Below are 22,190 nucleotides of genomic sequence, written 5' to 3'. Positions count from 1 at the left end.
CGACTGTGAGAGAGATGGTACAGGGAGAAAGGTTTTCTTACAGGGAGGAATAATCAAGGGCAAGATGAGGTCTACAGAGTGCTGCAGCAGGAACACAGGGCTGGAGCATCACATGCTGGACCCTGTGCACATTTTGCAGCCCATACACTGACAAATTTCTTAAAAAGTTTAGGTTTGGAGAGAAATTTTTAATAATAGACCTTGCACTGTTCTTTTACTATTCTGTTTAAAGTATGAACGTCAGTGGTTGTGGTTGTTAGGTTAGATTAGTGACTACTGTTTTTATCTTGGATTATTTTACTCCAGAATGAGTGAGTTTTGTTTCAAAAAAAAAAAATATAAAGGCCTAAATAGGAGACCTTGAGATATAGCTATATGGATTAAAACTAATTCAAATGTTTTGTTTTCAAAATTTGTATTATCAAAATTTATTCATGAAGTCAGTAATTACTTAATTACATCATTTGTTCAAATTTAATATTCATTTTCTATGTATGGGAAAGAGGTGAGCCAACTGAAATCCTTTTTGAAATAACACAGCATATGTGTAAGTCAGCAGCGGTAGTGAAGTTTCATGCAGAGAGCACAGGTCTGGAATTGGGAAAATCCTTACTTCTGTCACTCTTGAGGGTGTTATTACATATTCACTGACCTTCTGTAAGCTTCTGTTTCCCTGTTGGTCTCACAGTTGCTATTGGTAAGGATTTAATTAAATTATTTGTGAATGTGTTTTATATTTTGTAATACTGTACAGATACTTTCATCATAATGTTTGCACACAATATGGCTTCATATAATTCACTGTTGGGGTATTTTTACAATAATTACAATAATTGCAAGAGATTTCTATTACTTGATAAACTTAGATGCTCACTGCTTAAAGTATAATCTGCAGTTATAGAAGATGAAAAGAAAAAATAATCGTAGATTTGGATGAATTAGTTTTTACTGCCGCTATAAAACCAGTTGGGTTTAACTGTTTAGATGAACCTGAGAAGATTAGGAAATTCTGTGTTGGATTTATAGTAAATGTTGAGGCCATGAGGTCTGTCCACATCCTAAAGCTCCTCTAGAGATTGTTCATTCTGGTTTCCTTTACCTTTGCATGCCATAAATCACTTCAGAAGTCCTTGAAGATATTTGAAATGCCTTTGGTGTGCATGCTGTCTTTTCTGGGGTCTGCCTCTTTGGTTCGTCATCTTCTTTCTGGTCTTGCTCCCTCACTCAGTCATAGGCAGACACAGGAGAATTCTGTCCAATTCATTTTTTTCTTCTCTGAGACTCACATTGAATGTTTCTTCCTGTCCTGCAGTGACAAAAGCTAGCCTCTTCTTGTGTCTCTAACCACTTCCTTCTAGGGAGCCAGCTTCTGCTAGAAATGCATTAGATTTCTGTTTTTAAAGCTGTTTCCTAAATGAAATCTTCTTCTCCTATAGTATCTTCTCCTCACATAGTATTCATGGTGTCAGTTTCCTGTCTACAGGTCCATCCATCATAGTGGCTTCAACAGTTGTTTTTTTTTTTTTTTTTTTTTTTAACATCATACTTACCTGCAACCCACACTCCTGCACATGGAAGATGTCAAACTGCCTCACCCAGAAGCTGAATGATCTCCATTTCTGTCACTTCTCTCACAGTGTCTTTATCAGTCAACTTGACTGAGCATTTCTGGTTTTGTTACCAGGACTTTTCCCCCTTCCTGTTCTCTTAGTTTAGTCTTTGGCCTGTTATGATTGTATTCAAATTGGCCATGACAACACTAGTGTCAGAGTGTGCTAACATCTTCTACCATCATGGGTAACCATCAATATCTGCATTCTCTGCCTTCAGGTCAGAATTACTCATTTTTGCAGGAAATAATGTCAGAGTGTTGTTGAATCCACTGCAGAGTCATGCCATTGAAGGCAGGGCTATTCCAGGATTTTTTCTATCATTGCCTCTACTCAGTTCTTCTAAATGATTTTTTTTTTTTTGTTCCCATACATTTTTTTTCTTCTAGCAAGAAACATTACCTTCAATCTACAAAGATTTTCTTTCTTTTTCTCTTGATTTGCTTTGTGAGATCTTCTATGATCAAGAGAAGTCCTTCTTTTCTGAAACCCCTACACACACTTCATCAATAGTAACCCTGTCCCCTGACTGCAGGATGGTCTCTCTAGCTTCTTTGGTGTTGACTGAACATGACCTCAGAAATACTAGAGTCTACCAGAAAAGTTAAGTTATAAAAACAAAGGAATAGTGCATCTGTATCCATACTTCATTGCTTAGACAGAAAGTAGAACTCTTAAACAGTGACAGATCAAACTCAGTCATTCAGATGTGGAAAATAAACCTTGATAATTAACTAATTAGACCAGAACGTTGCAGTTATAACAGGTCTAAGCCATTGGGCTGTGTCTGTCATAACACACCAGCTGTAAACCAGTGCCAAGTGTCAGTGAATTGCAGTGAAGTCTGTACCCATCAGCTTTCTTTCTCTCTACTTCCATGCCATGTCTGTGTATTCTGCCTGCCATAGAGTGAAAAATTGGAAGAATTCCATCAGTGCTGGGCATAGCCTTTTTTTCTCTTGTCATTATTTAACCAATACAGTGTATTAGGTATAATCTACAGGTTATTTAAGACATACAGGAGTATATGCATGTGTTATATATAAACGCTACAATTTTAAATAGGAAACTTAATATCTAGTAATTTTTGCATTGTTCTTGGATCCTGGAATCATTCTGTGACAAATACTAAAACAAGATTTTATTTGCTTTCATTGAGAAACATCGTTGAAGTTCCATTTGATCTAACATGCCTTATAAAATCTGTTGTGCTGAATTACAACACCACTCAAATCTACACATCCTCTACTTTATTCTGAATCTCATAGGCTTTGTACTACACTAATTATAGTGATACCTTTGAAGCCAAGGTCTCCGCAACTTGAATGCTAACCAGACATATTTTCTAAAACATGTAGTCTTAGATATGTTTCTTTCTCTCTGTGAGCAACAAACTCTTTATCTATAAAATGCACTTAAATTTAATGTCACATAAAAAGTTGCTAATAGACTGTTTGACAAATAGCAAGTGTTAGCAAATGTCTATTCTAATCACAAGTTACTCCCAGTGTCTCAGAGGGCACCCAAGTTGCCTCCACTGTCATCCTTCCTACCTTGCTGGTCTTGCCTCTACCCCTACTCTTGTATTGATGCCTTTATTAGCAGTACTTCTCGTTGTAACTTTCTGGTTGCCCATTTTTGTCCTAGATTCTGAGGTCCCCTCTAGCCTCTACTCTTCTGAGAATCTTGTCTTTACTTCAATAACCCACCTGGCTTCATAGTTTAATCTCATTAAAATGTGTCCAAAAATTACTTTGTCAACTCCCAGCTTACCTCTCTTCCGTAAATAACAGATATTCTTATTGTTTCTAGTATAATATGGTTTTAATTGTCCAATTTTATAAAAATAAATACAATGGTAGAAATTACATTTTCATCCCACCATAGTGAGACATGACAATCAATGGAAATTGATTCCAACTTGCTAAGAGAACATCTTAAAAAGACTCAGCCCCATCCATGTTTTTCCCTATACTCAGAATCATCAGAGCTGTGTCTCCTCAATGTGCCAAAATAATCTTCTGTGGTTGGCTATCATCTGATAAACTCTGTGATAAACTCTGAAGTAACCTGAGAGAGATTGCTGTAAAATAGTATGACACAGAGTCTTTCCCCTGTTCAGTCATATGTTGTCAGGATCCTCAATCTCCCATCCTTAGCCCTGTCAATTATTGACCACTGAACAGTAGTAGCATGAGCTGCTCACTCCACATGAGAACCAGACTGACTTATTCTTATCCAATAAGGATATTTTATTTATAGTTCAGATGTTATCTCCTGAGTCCATACCCTCCCCCCCCCCCGCACCCAGGAACCCCCTATCCCATCCCCTCCTGCTGCTTCTATGAAGATGTGCCCCCACCTACCCCCAACTCCCACCTCCGCACCCTCAAATTCCCCCACACTCTAGGCGTCTAGCCTTCATGGGACTACTTTTAGTTGATCCTGCACAACAGGATTAGTCCTTTGCCTTGTCCCTTGATTTTCTTGTAATTGCAAACCTCTCCTGATGCCCAGCCCATGCATCTGCTTCTGCCCATGCAAGATCCTCTCCTCTACTCCCACCCTGTGTAGAAAAGGACATCAAAAAGATGAAAGGAAATCTCTGCTAAGGAGGCTAGGGAAAGTACTGTTTTATGATGTTTAAGTAAGTCTCTGCTCATTACTGTCCTTTATGCAGCAGACAGCTGCTGAGTCCTAGTGTTCTCATGTTGTATATTTCTCTTTACTTCCATAAAACCTCTTCTGGATTTAGTAATATAAAGTGACTTTTTTTCATTTTACTTTTTTTATTGGATATTTTATTTACATTTCAGATGTTATCCCCTTACTCCATTTCCCCCCACACACCCAGGAACCCCTATTCTATCCCCCCTCCTCCTGCATTCTATGAGGATATGCCCCACCCACCCCCACTCCGACCTCCCCACCCTCAAATTCCCCAACAGTGGACGTCCAGCCTTCATGGGACCAAGGATCTCCTCTCCCACCTATGCCCAACAAGGTCATCCTCCCCTACATATACAGATGGAGCCATGGGTCCCTCCCTATGTGCTCCCAGGCTGGTGGTTTAGACCCTGGGGAGCGCTGGTTGGTTGGTATTGTTGCTCTCCTCGTGGGGCCTCAAACCCTTCCAGCTCCTTCAGTATAAAGTGACATTCTTCTAGATGTGATAAATGGGATAAAATTGGGATCCGAGCTGGACTGTAGTCGCACATGTCTTTAATCTCAGCACTCAGGAGGCCTGGTCAACAGAGTAAGTTCCAGGACAGCCAGGGTTCCATACAGAAACCCTGTCTCGAAAAACCAAAAAAAGAAAAAAGAAAAAAGAAAAAAAGAAAAAAAGAAAAAAAAAAGCAATCCAGATCTATGTTTGACATTAAAGTTTGTGTTTTCTTTCATATTGCCTTTAATAGATTCTCAATAATTTAGTCATGTTAGAATCATTATAGTTGGATTTTTTTTACTTTAATAAAACATATGTACTGAATACACTGTACTAAAGCTATAGTTACAAAGAATGATTCCAAATTCTCATTAGAGATCTGCCAGAGCCTGACATATACAGAGGCAGGTGCTGACAGCTAACCATTGAACTGATCACAGGGTTCCCAGTGGAGGAGTGAGAGAGAAGACTGAAGGAGCTGAAAGGGTTTGAGGCTCCATGAGGAGAGCAACAATACCAACCAACCAGAGCTCCCCAGGGTCTAAACCACCAGCCTGGGAGCACATAGCTCCCATGGCTCCATCTGTATATGTAGGGGAGGATGGCCTTGTTGGGCATAGGTGGGAAAGGAAGTCCTTGGTCCAGTGAAGGCTGGATACCCCAGTGTGGGGGAATTCAAGGGCAGGGAGGTGGGGGTGCGTGTGTGAGTGGATAGGGGCACACTCTTAAACAGGAGGAGGGGAGATTGGATAGAGATTTTCTAGGGTGGGGGGAAATGGGGAAAGTGGATAACATCTGAAATGTAAATAAATAAAATATCCAATTTAAAAAAAAAAAACAAGGAGTCTATAGTTTACAGGACAATATGCAAACAAAGAATCCCAATAAGATAAGATCAGGTTCCTTGAGAGTCAAGGCAGAGAAGACAAATAGGCCTATACCCATCTGGAAGAATCAGGGAGGCTTCAAAACATGAATTTTCACATGTGTAAGGGGAAAAGAAGAATATTCATTTTTTAAAAATTTAACAGCTGATATGTGGCAAATACCAGTCATTTTGTATTACTCCATTGAGAGCACATAGTGGGCAAGGTGACAAGAGAAAAGAGAGACAGTAGATATAGGGGTGCTTTACAAAGAGAGACAGTAGATATAGGGGTGCTTTATAAAGAAGTGCCTGTTTTGGTTTAATACATAGTGCAAGGTCATTGAAAATATTTAAGTAGAGGGATGGACTGATTAGTTTTATACTTTGTAAATCCATTGTAGTAAGAAAATTAAGTATTAAAGAAAATTGGGCTAGAATGAGAATAAATGGAGGTTTCTGAGACAGTGAAGCTGGGGGCTAAGGAGTGAAACAGAGTACAGTAGCACTAGGCAGTGATTGACAGACAGCTATGTAACAGTGTTTCGTTCTGCACATAGGTGCAAACCCTTCATCTCTTTCTTTTCTGTAATTTAAAGATGAGTTTCAGTTCAAGGTAGGACTTTTACTTCACATGAAGCACTTCACACTTATTTTGTGTGTTTTTGTTGTTTTTGTTGAGTATTTTGTGTATATTTTCACATCTGGATCATACAATGAAAATTTGTGGGGAACACTCATAAATTGTATGAAATCTTTAAAGTTCATAATGTAAACTTGAAAGTTAAAAAAAATACGGCTACTCTATCCAGTTATAGGTGCGAGCCTTTGTTCTAGAATTTATTTCTAGTCAAGTTACAATACAAAATATCAAACTAAATGTGTTTTTGTTAGTCCTCATTTTACAAGTTCAAAAAGCATCATTGTATTGCATTAGTACAGTTACTCATATCTTCTTTCTGTTCACATAGCTGGTCTCAAGTGCTGTGATTTGCAAACTACATTATTTTCTACATAGCATTCATCATAACCTGTTTGTCCCATACATCTTAAAAGACATTCAGCTTTTCAGGAAAAGGAGAAATGTACCCACCCAATTTTTCTCAGAGTTCCAACAAACTTATGTGTACCTGAACATTCACATGTACACATGGATATATATGTATGTATGTATGTATGTATATACATGCATATAAATACATTCTATCTATATCCAGGCTTTTGCTGTATAACTAGCAGCCCAACAGGTGCTAATGACCAGTTTGATTATTCTGTCATACTGAGCATCATATCCAGAGACCCTGGTCCATTTCCCTATACTGTACATAAAAAGATTGTTAATTTAACTTGACCAGTTTTTCTTCTTTTTATAAATTATAGAACAGAGGTGATAATTTAAAGCTTGGAAGAATATGTGCACACTGAGATTACAGAGAGATAGCATGGCACATATCAAATGATTTCTAAAAACAGTAGATTGTGTACAACAGTAGATTTTGTAGGTTTTATAATATCTTGCTGTCAGTAGGATATTGACTGTTAAAGTATCATTGTAATAGTTTGCTAGTTATATCCCAAAACAAGTTAGTAAAATCCTAAAACTGTATAATGTAATTTCCAATATATTAACTTACAGGTCTCTCAGTCAGCATTCTGCAGAATCTAATTTAATTGAAATCACTTTGCCTGTGTAAACTTCTCCTCTGTTTAAATAAGATTTCACTGTTTAGTTTTGTCTTAAGCAAATGCAGCCTTTTGTTTGTCCATAAAACATTAGATTAGATGTATAGACTAATATGGATAGCTTCCATCACTGCATATAAACCACAGGTAGTTACCCATACAGTGTGATATATTGTCATTAACAGCCAGCCTATATCTTTAACCTGCTCTTTCAGGAAAATATATTTTTAATAAGAAAATCTATTTCCCGGTTACTGATTTTACATTTGAAAGACTGAAATTTACATTTTAAATGCTCTTGATTCAGTGAGTTGTGTATTTACTCAAAAAGTACATGTTTTTCTTATTATCGGAGAAAGAACTTTTTTTTTTTTTACTTCTTCAATGCTTGTATTTGACCCTCCTGTGGGAGATTCAGTTTATTCCTGAACTCAACCATAGCTTGCTTTTTAGTACCTATTCTGATACATAGGAATTTTAACATATACTACTTGATTTTCCTTGTTGTTGTTGTTAAAGATAAGATGATTCCTAGAGGAGAGAGAAAGTGTTCTAATATACTTGCTGCATGATCTTTCTTATCCAGGCAATGCTGGATGTGGCTGCAAGCCAGGGATGGCTAGTGACGGCCTTGAATATCACCCACCTGATTCAGATGGTGATCCAAGGCCGATGGCTAAAGGACTCTTCTCTTCTCACAATACCAAACATAGAACAGCACCATCTTCACCTCTTCAGGTAATTGGTTTTTTGATATAACTTTTTAATTTACAAAGAGTCTGGTTTTGTTTTGTTTTGGGGGGGTTGGTTTGGTTTGGTGTTTGTTTGAATGGGGGCAAGGGCTGCTAAAATCCAACCCAGTAGTTCAGACATGCCATGCTTGAGCCCTACCACTGTGTTCCACACCAGCCACAAAGGCTTCTCTAGGTACTTATAACCACTACAGTTTCATGTGGTGCCTAAAACATTAACTCTTGCAGGTTGAAAATAATGATTTTGCAGAGGGAGAGAAGTGTGGGCTATGATATGATGTCCTCCCTTGGAACTGGACTCCCAGATCCAAGATGAACAGCAAGTTGAAGCCCTTCATATTGAGATCTTTTCCCTTTTGCAGCTTTGGTTGGTTTTGTCTGTTTCCATTGAATTTATTCCCTTATAATATCAGCCTCCATTAAGAAGACATTGATAACATACGTTGTAATTCAAACACAAATTCCTATTTTCCATTATTATATAAGAGAGTTAAGGAATATGTTTTCAAATGAGAATTGCACATCTATGAAATGTTTATAAATGTTGTTTTATATACTAGGAGCTCAAATGTGCATTATAAAAAAGAGTTTATGTGCACATCAAACTTCTTACCCTCAGGTGTCATGTAATAGTGTAAATACTTTAGCCAGAGAGGAAAAAATTACATAATACATGAAAGTTAGCAGTGTTTAAATGAAATGCTTCCTTCACACCAGTGTTTCACAACAGTTGAAAGACACTTTTAAGCCAAATTTTAGTTTTGTAATCATGCAATCAACAAAACAGTCGGCTTGACACTTGCCACTGTGTGCATTTTTAAACCTATCAGCTGGGAAGGGGGTTGCAGTCAGATACCTGTAAATACGAATATCAGCAAATTCTCAGGCATGGGTTAGAAGTGTGATGCAGTTGATAAGAATGCTTGCCTAGCATGCAAATACCCCTAAGTTTAATACTCAGCACTACATAAATCAGTTCTGTTAGTATACAGCAACCATGAGTTAGAGACAAAAACGTCAGGAATTCAAAGCCATCCCTAGGCACATATCAAGATGAAGCTTAGCCTAAACAAGAGACCAGGTCAAAATTTAAAAAAAAAAAAAAAAAAAAAACCTCAGACATATATGAAGTTCCTTAAAGAAAGTCTCTTTTCACTCAAATATATTGGGCCCATGACTCCAAGATGTCTGAGTGTACCATGTGATTTATATCCCTGAAAACAGATAGACACATGCTTAGTGCAAGCCATACTAGTAGCAAGTGATAAGAGGCCAAAGACACCCATGTCTTCACCCATGGCTCAGCAGCTTTTTACTGCATCATTAAATGTTACGAGGCCTGGATTTCAGCAGTAGAGAAGGCATGTTAAGAGACCCAGTGGTCCATTAGGGGAACTACCTGGGGCCTACCCAGCAGATTCAATCCAGTTTTCCAGAAGCCCTTAAGAGTATGAGTATGAAGTAGATTTTATCTTTTTCTTATCAATAAGATCTAGGTGACTTGTGTTCATGTAAACACACTCTGTCTGTAAAACCTAAGTATTTACTGAGCTCATGTATGAATTAGTTTTTACATTTCATATAGTGGTAGTGATGGCTTAGAGAATATACTGTGTGGTATTTAAAAGTTAACATAGTAGCCTATAGACTGTACATTTACTTTAAAGAAACTGTTAAAAACTACTGTCACCATTTGACTATAAAAGAATTATTTTATTGGTGTGTATTATTTTATAGGAAATGGAAGTCACCTGTAAAGGGTCCACATGCTAAGTGCCGAACATCCATTGAGTGCCTTCCTGAGCTGATCCATGCCTGTGAAGGGAATGACCATGTGTTCAGCTCCATGGTAGAGAAGGAGTTACAGCCTGCAAAAACAAAGCAGGTATATCTGGTTCCTCTTCATACTGAGTTTCCTAAGAACACAGCATCTTCAATAATGGGATCATAAAAAATTGATAACAGTAAAGAGTTTCTGAATATATAATGATCAAAAACTAATTGAAGATCACATTTAATGCATCTGAGGTGTTCCAGGCAGCACTCACCCTAACGTTATCTCCCAGCTTCACTGCAGCCTTGGTTCTAGATGTACGCTTGGCATTGTGAAAAGGAATACTCACAAGGCCAGTGAATATTACCTTAGTTTAAATTTGAAACTGTTGGATCTTGCTGTATTTTACTGTACATACAAAGTTTTCTTCTCTTATGGAAACATAATGGTTTAATTGCAGAGAGCAAAGTCTTTGAATTTCATTTGGGGGAGGGGCTGTGCCTCAATATATATAAAATCCCTTCAATTACTGATTTATGTCTTATATATTACTTTAATCAATATTTTATTCCTAGATTATAAGATATTCTTTCAAACAGTCTCTTTTTGTGAACTATATGACTTATATAGAAAGTTAAATTGATGTTGTAAAAGGCAGAGTAAGTCATCTATCCAATCTTTCAGAAACCAAAAACATGAATGAATGATGCCAGTAATATTTGGCTGTCTAAACTTTTAAGTCATTAGCATTTTATCTTGAAGTTTTAAAGTACTTATTCAGGGATTCTTCATAATTGATGTATTGGTCTGAAACTTAAAGTACTGAGAGGAACTTCTATACCATGTCTCCTTTTTTTATTTTCAAAGTCTGACTGTTCAGTTTCTGTTGAACCCCAAATTGACACAAATCATTATTTAAATATTCATAATAAATGCCTATCTTTCTAACTAAATTACCATCAAAATTATGAATAAAAACATCTTTGAATTCAAAACAGACTACTGTTAGCAACAACAGATTTCTCACATAACATACACTGATTTCAAGCCAAGTTTTAGATGTGACAAAAAATTAGGACATTGTTATAATTAGTTGAGGGAGAACTCAGAAGTAAACTTACTTAATTTATTTGCATAAATTGCCATTCTGTTATCTTTAAAACCAAATGCAAATTGGCTCTGTCTGATATGATGATGGTTATTTGGCTCAAAAGTGCTTCAATTTGCAGAGCAATCTGGTGTCGGCTCTGCAGTGAGGCGATCCCAGGTAACATACAAATCCTGAATTATTCCAGAAATTAGTATGTTTAAAGCATCAATTTAAGTGCTAATTGCAGTAGTAATGAGAAAAAGCAGTACGACTGTGAGATTTGCATCTTCTACCCCATCAGTATGCCTGGAACGGCTGCTGACTGGCAGAGGATTTGGCTGCTAATTAAATAATTGTATGCATGGCAGTGATCTTGCCTGATTCAATAGATGAAGATTAATCCTCAGATAAATATGTTTGGCTGGTATTGAAATGTCTGAGCAGTTTCTTTAAAAATAGTTCATGAGATATAGGTAGAAGATAGATAGATAGATAGATAGATAGATAGATAGATAGATAGATAGATAGATAGATTGATTGATAGATAGATAGATAGCTGTTTATACATATATACATATATATGTCCAATAAATAAATATGTACACATTATGGACTGAAAATAATAATAAATACTTCTGAAAGATTAATACATTATAAAATCCAGATAAGACTTTTAAAATTGTAGAATAAAATTTAAAGAGTTGCTAAAATCAAAAAGCATTGTATCAGTAACTAATTTAACTGTCAAGTAAAAATAATAATAATAAAGTTCACATGTGTGATCTCATTAAATAAGTGCCCAGCTGATATTTTTATTTGTCTCCTTGACCATTTTTACATTTTGACCAGTCTTAAGTGGAGCAGGTTTTCTGCTCTGTAGCAGCTGGTTCTGGCAGGGTTTGGCCATCATGTGTACTTAAACTACATCTATAGCTATTTCAGAATCCAGTCCAGGCATGATTCCAAATTCACAAGAAAAGGTTAGAGGATAGGTGTTACACTGAAAATTCTCATTGCATTCACTTTTTTTATTGGCGGTGATGTTTGGTTTGGGGATTTTTGGTGGTGTTGGTGGTGTTTTAATTCCTCAGGGTGATTTGGCTCATCACAGCTTTATTTCAGTTATATTCATGGCTTTGTTTCAATTACATATACCTAGCAGCACTAAAACAAGCAATTAAAGTCTATAAGAAAAACTGTAAAGGAATCAAAAGAAACCAAAGTGAAAGTGCTCATGTAATTTTTAAACTACATTAGGAAGTATTTGTAAATGCACCTTGAGTTTCTTGTGACCTTGAGTTTCCAAGGGTCTAGATTTTCATTCATTCATTCTACATTGTTGAGCACTGATTGATTATTCACGAGTGTCTTAAAGAGGAAGAGTAGAATGACAGAATATGTGTTGGTTTAATAACCGTTAGAATTTAAGTACTGTCAGAATGTTAATGCAAAAAAAAGTATTTTTTTTCTAGAAGAACCCCTAGAATTATAGGATTCCCTTTGAGCTATAGCTATTACAGTATTTTACTATAGAAACTTATAGAATAAATTTAGAATGGAAACCCCAAAACAATGTATTGTCATTATGTTTCATTAAGTTGCTTTATGAAAAATAATGACATCAATTTCTTTTCAAGTTTTCTGTATCAGCCCAGGTAATGTTCTCCACATTAAAAATCATGCACATCTCTAAAACAAAAAAATTACCAGTAAACATTTTTAATCATACTTACTGTTTAGTATGGCCAATAGTTACTCAAATCATGTGAGATTTACAATGAAGATAAAAGTTTAGGTTGTAGTAAGTCTTTTTTTCAGTTGATTAGGAAAAAAACTGATACTGAAAGCATACTCTTTCCCCATAAACAAGTATAAAGAAGAACTAATAAAATCTGAGGAGATAACTGGGTCACATCATTGGCAGTATCCTAGTATTATAAATCTGAGTAAAGTATAAAGGATCTCTGTGTTACTTCAACAGCTGCATCGACAGATTTAATCTCAAAGTCCAAGACTGACTTTTTAGAAGCACACCATTTCTTAGTTGTTCACTGCATTTTCCACTAATAGTTCCTTGATTATTTTTCTTTTTCATTCAGGCATGGAATTTCTTATCTCGCTTGCCAGTGATAAATGTTGGCATAAGCGTTAAAGGCTCATGGGATGACTCAGTTGAAGGACATAATGAACTCTCCATCTCAACTCTGACAGCAGACAAACGGGATGAAAACAAATGGATCAAGTTGCATGCTGATCAGGAGTATGTGCTTCAAGTCAGCCTACAGAGAGTCCATTTTGGGCTCCACAAGGTTGTAGTATTTGGTTTCCACTCTCAAATATTTCACACCAAGTATTCACATGCACCACCACACATACCTTTTCTATTGCTAATGTGTTCGTGTCATTCATGAATCCTCCTTTCTCAACTGGCATTAGCAGCAAGCATCAATCTTTTGAAATTAATCAGTTCTCCTCATGTGTCGTTTTTTATGTCCAGAATATCCTTCTACCTTACATTGCCTGTAGCACTACTCACAAACAGACTTTTATAGCTGGAGTCCTTGTAAAGTATAGATTCCTTGGCCCCACCCCACAATAACCAAAACAGAATCTCAGAGATCTGGTGCCTTAGTGCCCCACAGAATTTTTAAGGACATTAAGCTCTGCCCTGGAGTATCTTGGTGTACATGACCTACAGTACACTAGATGCAGATGAGGTTGAAGTTTTACTACTTCACCTGAATAAGAACTAACTTTTTCTGAATCTCAGCTGCTACATCTTCCTGCTTCCTTGCATTTTAAGAAAACGTTGTCAATTTTATGCAGAGAAAGAATGTACAGTAATTTTATTGTATATTACTGTGCTCTGTTCTGTAGCCTGATACCAAAATCATTAAGTCTTAGAAGATGAAGTAGTATACGAAGATTGTTTTTAAGTGCCATTATAACTAAAATAATAAAGACTTTGTCTTCCTACCAGCCTAGTGGGTTCAGGCCTTGCTGGAGTCAAAAGTATGCCCTGATGAATAAGGTTGCAACTAGCAGCTTTTGCTGTTTACACACACAAAATGCTCAGTGACTTTGTATTGTTGTCAGATCCTAGTACTGTCCCCTTTGTTTGATTTCTAACATAAAAATTTTATCAATATAAATATAAATTGTCTACCTCTGACATTGCAAGGCTTTACTGTGAACATTTTCAGACTATATAATTACCCCAAATTAGAAGACTGTTAATAATCACAGATGAAGAATAGCATTAATTGCAAAAATGAAATCATTGTGAAACTACCCTAATAATCTCCTTTAAAAATAGATTTAATTGTGCTATAAAAAACCTAACAATTTACAGCTACTATTATAAAAAATATTTTCAAAAACCTGCCTGCCTCTGGAGCAATGTGAAGACTAATGAAGAGCTTACTGGTATTAGTGTATTTATGTCATAAGGTCATTATCTTACAGAACCAATAGATGGCATTTATAGAAATCAATCCCAAAATAAACTTCAAGTATTATCAATCCAATCATGGATTGTGACAAATTATATATGATACAAATTGCTAAACTTAGAGTTTCGATTCCTGGGTAGGTGGGCCTGGAACTTGCTTGGTAGCCCTTGTCCCTTTTATGAAATCGTTTGCGGAGTCTTGGTGTTAGTTCTTAAGGTCTGGCAGCATTCATCAGGAAAGCCATCTGAGCCTGCCTTATTACTCACTGCTTCCATCCCATTGATTGGTACACTGTTTAATTTTGGTAGGTCACATGTCAAGAAAAGTGTCTATTGCTTCTATATTTTCTTTCTAGATCTGTTGGAATTTGGAATTTTATTTTTAGGTACGGCAAATTGTATTGATATCTGTTGTAGTGTCCTGTTTTCTATTTTCAGTAATTTGGTTCTTCTGTATTGCTCAGTTTGTCTCAAGATTTGTCAAGATTATCTTGTTTATGTTTTCATAGATTCTGTTTCCCTGGTTCTTTATATGTTTTTCTTTTTCTTTTTTTCTATTTCCATCTCATTCTTTTCTGCCCTGATAGTGCTTCTTTCTATCTAATCTACTTTGAGGATTGACTTGTTCTTATATTTCTAAGACCTTAAGGTGCTTTATTAAGTCATTTATTTAATATTTTTATGATTTTTATTGTGGATATATATGGCTATAAACTCCATTTTTGGAACCACTTGAATTTTATTTAACAGGTTGTGCTGTGCTGTACTTCTATTCCATCCAATTATAGTGGCTTTATAATTCTTGTTTTTCAGTGACAAAATCTGATTCGGTTTGTATTCTGTTTGTATATGTTCTTTAATTTCTCTTACTATTGATTTCTAGTTTTACTTTTTCTAATCACAAAGTGCAATAAATTACTTCGGTTTTCTTCTATTAATAATTTTTTCCTGCCCTAATATATGGGCTATTTTATGGTCCATTTCTATGGTCCTCTGAGATAGGCAGCATCTCCAGTGTTTGATAGATAATTCTCTACATGTCTGTTAAGTCCATTTGTTCTACAGTATGTTTTATTGTGGTTTTTGTGATCATTTCTTTTGTTTAGAGGATCTGACAAAAGTCACCTGTGGCTGTTCATATATTGGAATTAATTGCATCCCTTAATTTTTGTTTATGAACTTGCATATACCAATGTTTAGTGTGTGTATCTTTAGCATCGAAATATTTCCTTGGTGGATTGCTCCCTTTATCGTTGTAAAGTGACCTTCTTTACCTCTTCTCATTAATTGTAGTTACAAGACTATTTTTTTCAGCAGTAGCCACACCTGCTAGCTTACTCATTTCATGAGCATTTAGTCATGTGTATGTCCTTTCACCAAACTAAGGATGTATGTCTCTGATAATTAGATAGATTTATTGGAGGCAACAAATATATGAATCTTTTGGGGGATGAGCATACATGATATGCATGCAGTGTCATGTGAGCATGTTTACAGGGACATGTGGATGCTGGAGGTTGGTATTGGATGTCTGTTCACTCCTAACCTTATATATTGACTTAAGGTCCCTCACTTGAACCCGACACTCATTGATTCAGCTTGTCCACCAAATTAACCTGCAAGAATTCCTTGTTTCTGCTTCTTAAGTGCTAAGATTGTAAGTGGGCTACAACAAGCACCAGGCATTTATATGGGTCCTGAACAGTCAAACTCCAGTCTTCATGCCCAGCAAACACCATACCCACTGAGCTATCTCCCGAGCCCCTGGATTGATTTTAAATCCAGTCTTCCACTCTTTTATTTTGGAAAATTGAAACCATTAACATTCGGTTACTATTAAAGGGTATATATTCCTGTCACTTCATTGATTTTTGTATTGTTTAGTGCTTTATTTATAGTATTTATTATTTAACTTCTGTTCTAGCATGGTTTATAGTTTTCCCATGGATGTGTTTATCATCCTGTACACCAAAGGATTCCCTCAACGAATCCCTGTAGTTTGTGTTTGTCATGGAAACTTTTTCCTTTTTCCTTTTTTCTTACTTTGACTCTAAAAGGTGCTGGATATTGTGACATGGATTGACAGTTACTGTCTTTCAGAACTTAAAGTAGCTTCCTATATATTCTAGTAGGTTTTAGATTTCTGTTCAGAAAATATCAGTTGTCCTGATACATTCAACTTTATAAGTGACTTGGTTCTTCCTCTTTGTCCTGTATATTTAATATGTCAGCTATAATATGACATCGGAAAGCTCCTTGTTTGTCTGCTTGGCATTTTAAATGTCTCATATATCTACATAGACATCTCTTTCCCTACATTTGGAAAATGTGCTGATGTATTATAATACATTTTTATACCTTTCGCTTGTCCTTCTCCTGTGTCCCTGATTTATACATTTAGTCTTTTGATAGTATCCCATAGAGTTTTGTGTGTTCGCTTTGTCATTGTCTCAGTACTCTAATTTGTCTCTTTTTTTAAATTGGATATTTATTTATTTATTTATTGACATTTCAGATTTTATCCACTCCTCCCAGACACCCACTATTCCATCTCCCCTCCTCCTGCTTCTATGAAGGGTGTGGCCCCACCCACTCCCACTTTCCCACCCTTGAATTCCCCCACACTGGGTCATCCAGCCTTCACAGGACCAAGGACCTCCTCTCCCACCTATTCATGACAAGGCCATCCTCCCTTACATATACAGCTGGAGCCATGGGTCCCTCCCTGTGTGCTCCCAGGCTGGTGATTTAGACCCTGGGAGCTCTGGTTGGTTGGTATTGTTGCTCTCCCCATAGGGCAGCAAACCCCTTCAACTCCTTCAGTCTGGGGATCCTGTGATCAGTTTGATGGTTAGCTGTGAGCATCTGCCTCTGTACATGTCAGGCTCTGGCAGAGCCTCTAAAGAGACAGCAATATCAGGCTCCTGTCAGCATTCACTTCCTGGCATCCACGTCAGCGTCTACCTTTGGTGACTACACATGGGATGGATACCCAGGTGAAATGGTCTCCAGATGGCCCCTCCTTCAGTTTCTGTGCCACACTTGGTCTCCATATTTGCTCCCATGAGCATTTTGTTACCCCTTCTAAGAAGGACCAAAGAACTGACACTTTGGTCTTCCTTGTTCATGAGCTTCATGTGATCTGTGAGTTGTATCTTGGATATTGGGAGCTTTGGGGCTAATATCCACTTATCAGTGAGTGCATACCATGTGTGTTCTTTTGTGATTGGGTTACCTCACTCAGGATGATATTTTCTAGATCCATCCATTTGCCTAAGAATTTCATGAATTCATTATTTTTAATAGCCGAGTAATACTCCATTGTGTAAATGTACCACATTTTCTGTATCCATTCCTCTGTTGAAAGGCATCTGGGTTCTTTCCAGCTTCTGGCTATTATAAATAAGGCTGCTATGAACATAGTGGAGCATGTGTCCTTGTTATATGTTAGAGCATCTTCTGGGTATATACCCAGGAGTTGGTATAGCTGGGTCTTCAGGTAGTGCTATGTCCAATTTTCTGAAGAACCGCCAGACTGATTTCTAGAATGGTTGTATCAGCTTTCAATCCCACCAACAATGGAGGAGTGTTCCTCTTTCTCCACATCCTCACCAGCATCTGCTATCACCTGAGTTTTTGATCTTAGCCATTCTGACTAATGAGGTGGAATCTCAGGGTTGTTTTGATTTGCATTTCCCTGTTGACTAAGGATGTTGAACATTTCTTTAGGTACTGCTTGGCCATTTGAGTTTCCTCTGTTGAGAATTCTTTGTTTAGCTCTGTAGCCCATTTTTAAATCAGGTTATTTGATTGTCTAGAGCTTAATTTCTTGAGTTCTTTGTATATCTTGGATATTAGCCTCTATCGGATCTAGGATTGGTAAAGATGATCCTTTTTCCAATCTGTTGGTTGCTGTTTTGTCCTATTGACAGTGTCCTTTGCTTTACAGAAGCTTTTCAATTTTATGAGGTTTCATTTGTCAATTCTTGATCTTAGAGCATAAGCCATTGGAAGATCTTTCATGCTCCTGGATTAGCAGGATTAATTTAGTAAAAATGGCCATCTTGCTGAAAGCAATCTACAGATTCAATGCAATTTCCATCAAAATTCCAAATCAATTCTTCATAAACATAGAAAGAGCAATTTGCAAATTCATTTGGAATAACAAAAAACCCAGGATAGCAAAAATTATTCTCAACAATAAAAGAACTTCTGGGGGAAATCACTATCCCTGACCTCAAGCTGTACTACAGAGCAATAGTGATAAAAACTGCATGGTATTGGTACAGAGACAGGCAGGAAGATTAATGGAATAGAATTCAAGACCCAGAAATGAACCCACACACCTATGGTCACTTGATCTTTGACAAAGGAGCTAAAACCATCAAGAGGGAAAGGACAGCATTTTCACCAAATAGTGCTGGTTCAACAGTAAGTCAGCACATAGAAGAATGCAAATCGATCTATTCTTATCTCCTTGTACAAAGCTCAAGTCCAAATCAAGGACTTTTATGTCAAGGACCTTCACATAAATCCAGATACACATAAACTAATAGAAGAGAAAGTGGGGAAGAGCCTCAAATACTTGGGCACAGGGGAAAAGTTCCTGAACAGATCACTAATTTGTCTTTTATCTTGTAGTTCTGCCATTCTTACACCTAGTCCATTCTATTGGCAAAATTTACATTGAATTTAATTGACTTATTTAATTTTCAAAAAAATTTCAATTTTTGTGTTATATTTTGGAAAGTGGATAATGGTTTGCATGTGCATATACAAACTGGTGAGATGGATATATGTGAGGTGTGTGGAGGCCTTGGATCTGTTCCACATGAGCTATCCACCTTATTTTCCATGTCACTTTTTTTAATAGGGTCTCTCACTGGCCCTGGGACTTACTGAGTAGCTAAGCTGGCTCGCAAGCCCTGAGGATGCTCTTGTCTCCACCTCTCCAGTTCTAAGATTAAAAGCATGTACCACCATGCCCAACTTTTTATACAAGCATACTAGAGATCCAAACTCAGATCTTCATAATCTCTCCATCCTTGAGTGCCTCTGTCACATCCTGTACTTTCTTTCTTAATTCATTCAGCAGCTTGTTTGAATTATTTTTAATGTATTCAGTGACATAAAATTACTTGATGACCTCAAGAATTTTATATCATTAAATATTCCTAGAATCCTTCATTTAAATGATCTTTCAGAGGATTTTATCTAATTTACTTTTCTTTGGATCTGTTATTTTGGAATTGACAATTTTTCCCAGAAATCACATTGCCAGGATTTTTTATATTTATTATTTCTTTGTTGGGACTTGCCTACTTGGGCTTAGGTCATTAGTTTTGTTTTGTTTTTTTGTTTGTTTGTTTGTTTTTGTTTTTTGCTTATTTATTCATTTGTTAGTTTGAAACCAAATGAGAAAGGAATGGTAGAACATCCAGATAGATGTGCTTGTGTTGTGTGGATTTATGGCCTTCAAGTGAAACAGCATAACCTTGTAACCATAGCTAGCAGAGTAGAAAATATAGCTATTGTAATGTTTTATCTCTTTTTCTGGTTTTCAGGGAAAACATGAGAATCATGCAGTTACTCCTCGATTTCCAAAATTAAAAGATGAAGGATGGTTTTTGATATTAGGAGAAGTAGATAAGAGAGAGCTGATGGCTGTAAAACGAGTAGGATTTGTTCGAACTCATCATGATGCTTCCATCTCTTTCTTTACTCCTGAAACACCTGGAAGGTAAGCAGAACTTTCTACAAGTTTCAATGTGGTGATTTTTCTGTCCTGAGAAACCTGTGTTTGTTAGAATATGTACTGTTGACCTTCTCCACTACACCTCTGTTAATGCTCATGCTTAAATACATGTTCAAACTAATTTCTTAATCCAGACTTAGCTTCTTAAAATAAAAAATGATTGTAATAAAATCATTCCTTGGTGCACCCCATGAGACGGATTCCAAGCTGGGCCAGTCACTGGAAAGCCTTAAGAGGCCCTACCAGTAGCTGACCAAGACAGATGCAGATACTTATACCCAACCTTTGGACTGAAGTTGGAGACACCTATGGAGGAATTAGGGGAAAGATTGATGAAGCTGAAGGGGAGGTGACCCCATAGGAAAACCAGCAGTCTCAACTAATCCAGACCCTTGGGAGATCCCAGAGACTGAGCCACCAACCAGGAGCTGCTCTGAGGCCCCTGGCACAAATATAGCAGAGGTCTGCCTGGTCTGGCCTCAGTGTGAGAAGATACGCCTAATCCTTGAGAGAATTGAGGCCCTAGGGAAAGGGAGGCCTCTTAGAGCAAGAGGTAGGGAGAATGGGGTGAGAGACCATGGGGGAAGAGGGGAGATACCAGGAGAACAGCTGGAATGTAAATAAATAAAATAATTAATTAAAAAATAAATAAAAATTAAAACTTGGCTGCAAATTTACGTTTTATCTCCAGATTTTTTTATTTGGTGCATATTATATACAGTGATATATTTCATAAAGGCCTTCTCAACGTATCATGTACTTTTGTCTTTATCTTTCAGATATATCTTTACCCTGTATCTCATGAGTGACTGTTACCTCGGCCTAGACCAGCAGTATGACATTTATCTCAATGTCACAAAAGCAGACATGTCCACACAGATCAACACAAAGGTCTCTGATGTCTTCACTGACTTGGCAGTATAGTATCCTGACCCAAACAGGCCATTTGAACAAAGACGCTGAGAGTCTTGGCTGTTCAGTCGTTGGACGAGTTGAATTCCTTGGTGTCAGCCTTGGCAGAATCAACTTCAAACCTCAAAACAACTAGGAAATTGACAGCAGCTGCAGTAATGATTCCAGCAACGTTAGCCACAGAGGCCTTTAAGAAACTGCTGCCTTTTGTAACAGATTTGTGGGTTTCTTTACCTGTAAGATAAGTAAGCATATAGTATCATTTTTAAATTGTGTATGTGGGAGGTGAGAGTTATGGGTTATCAAACTTTGCATCTCTTGATGTACTGTTTACATGAATACCAGCTACTCCTTTTTGTAAGGAAAATTACATTGTGGTGTAAAGGGTTAAAAGTTTAACCAACTTAAAATATATAGCTCTATGACGTGATACAAAGTTGATCTTATTAGCAAAGTTCATACTTTGATTTGATCACATATAGAAATAGATTCACAGATTTCTTATAAATAATAGTAATATATGATATTATATTACAGAGATCAATGATGATTTTTCAAAGACCATACACTGATCTTGGAAAATGTGAACACTGTAACTGTTGGAAATAAAGTATATAGCGTGCTCCTTCCAGACAAGCTATCTTTTATTCTCCGGTTACTGTCCCATTATTTCCTCTTTGTTTTTCTTACCACTTTTAAAGGCCAAGAATTTTGACAGTGTTTAAAATTACTCACACCTAATTTTTAGGAGAATTTGGTCGATAACTTCAGAGTGTTTGGTGTTGGTAGTTGTTTTTTAAGAAAATATACAATGATGAAAAGATTGCATGATCTATCTTACAAATGAGAGTTTTCCTTATTGTTAACGTTACTCTTTGGTGATTTTCTACAAGTATAAAGTATATCCTGCTTACATTCAGTCCCATCCTGTCTCACACGCTGGCCACCACCATCACCCTCCTTCCCTGCTAGTCCTTAGCCATGCACTGACTGGACCCAGGGCTGTCTAGATGAGCATGGGTTTAGGGTTAGCCACAAGAGCATAAGAACTCAACAGTGGCTCCCTCTTGCCCAGTATCAACAGCCTTCCCTAGGGAAGGCTAAGGTTCTATGAGCCCCTCCTCTATCCATG

The 22,190-nt window shown here is 36.9% G+C and overlaps 1 protein-coding gene across 2 annotated transcripts in view; it reads left to right on the top strand.

Moving 5' to 3' along the window:
• Ascc3 (activating signal cointegrator 1 complex subunit 3) overlaps nucleotides 1-21,698 on the top strand; it is a 265,284-nt gene extending 243,586 nt beyond the window's left edge. For both annotated transcript variants that reach the window (XM_034524196.2, XM_076917041.1), the window contains 5 exons: nucleotides 7,911-8,062; nucleotides 9,814-9,961; nucleotides 13,040-13,249; nucleotides 19,956-20,131; nucleotides 20,926-21,698. In XM_034524196.2, coding sequence (XP_034380087.1) covers nucleotides 7,911-8,062; nucleotides 9,814-9,961; nucleotides 13,040-13,249; nucleotides 19,956-20,131; nucleotides 20,926-21,070 — 831 coding nt within the window. In that variant the 3' untranslated portion in view covers nucleotides 21,071-21,698. The remainder of the gene's footprint in view (nucleotides 1-7,910; nucleotides 8,063-9,813; nucleotides 9,962-13,039; nucleotides 13,250-19,955; nucleotides 20,132-20,925) is intronic.
• Nucleotides 21,699-22,190: the final 492 nt, after the last annotated feature.

This window comes from Arvicanthis niloticus, chromosome 20 (assembly GCF_011762505.2).
Source record: "Arvicanthis niloticus isolate mArvNil1 chromosome 20, mArvNil1.pat.X, whole genome shotgun sequence".
Classification (NCBI taxonomy): Eukaryota; Metazoa; Chordata; class Mammalia; order Rodentia; family Muridae; genus Arvicanthis; species Arvicanthis niloticus.
This window is presented reverse-complemented; position numbering and strand designations above follow the sequence as displayed.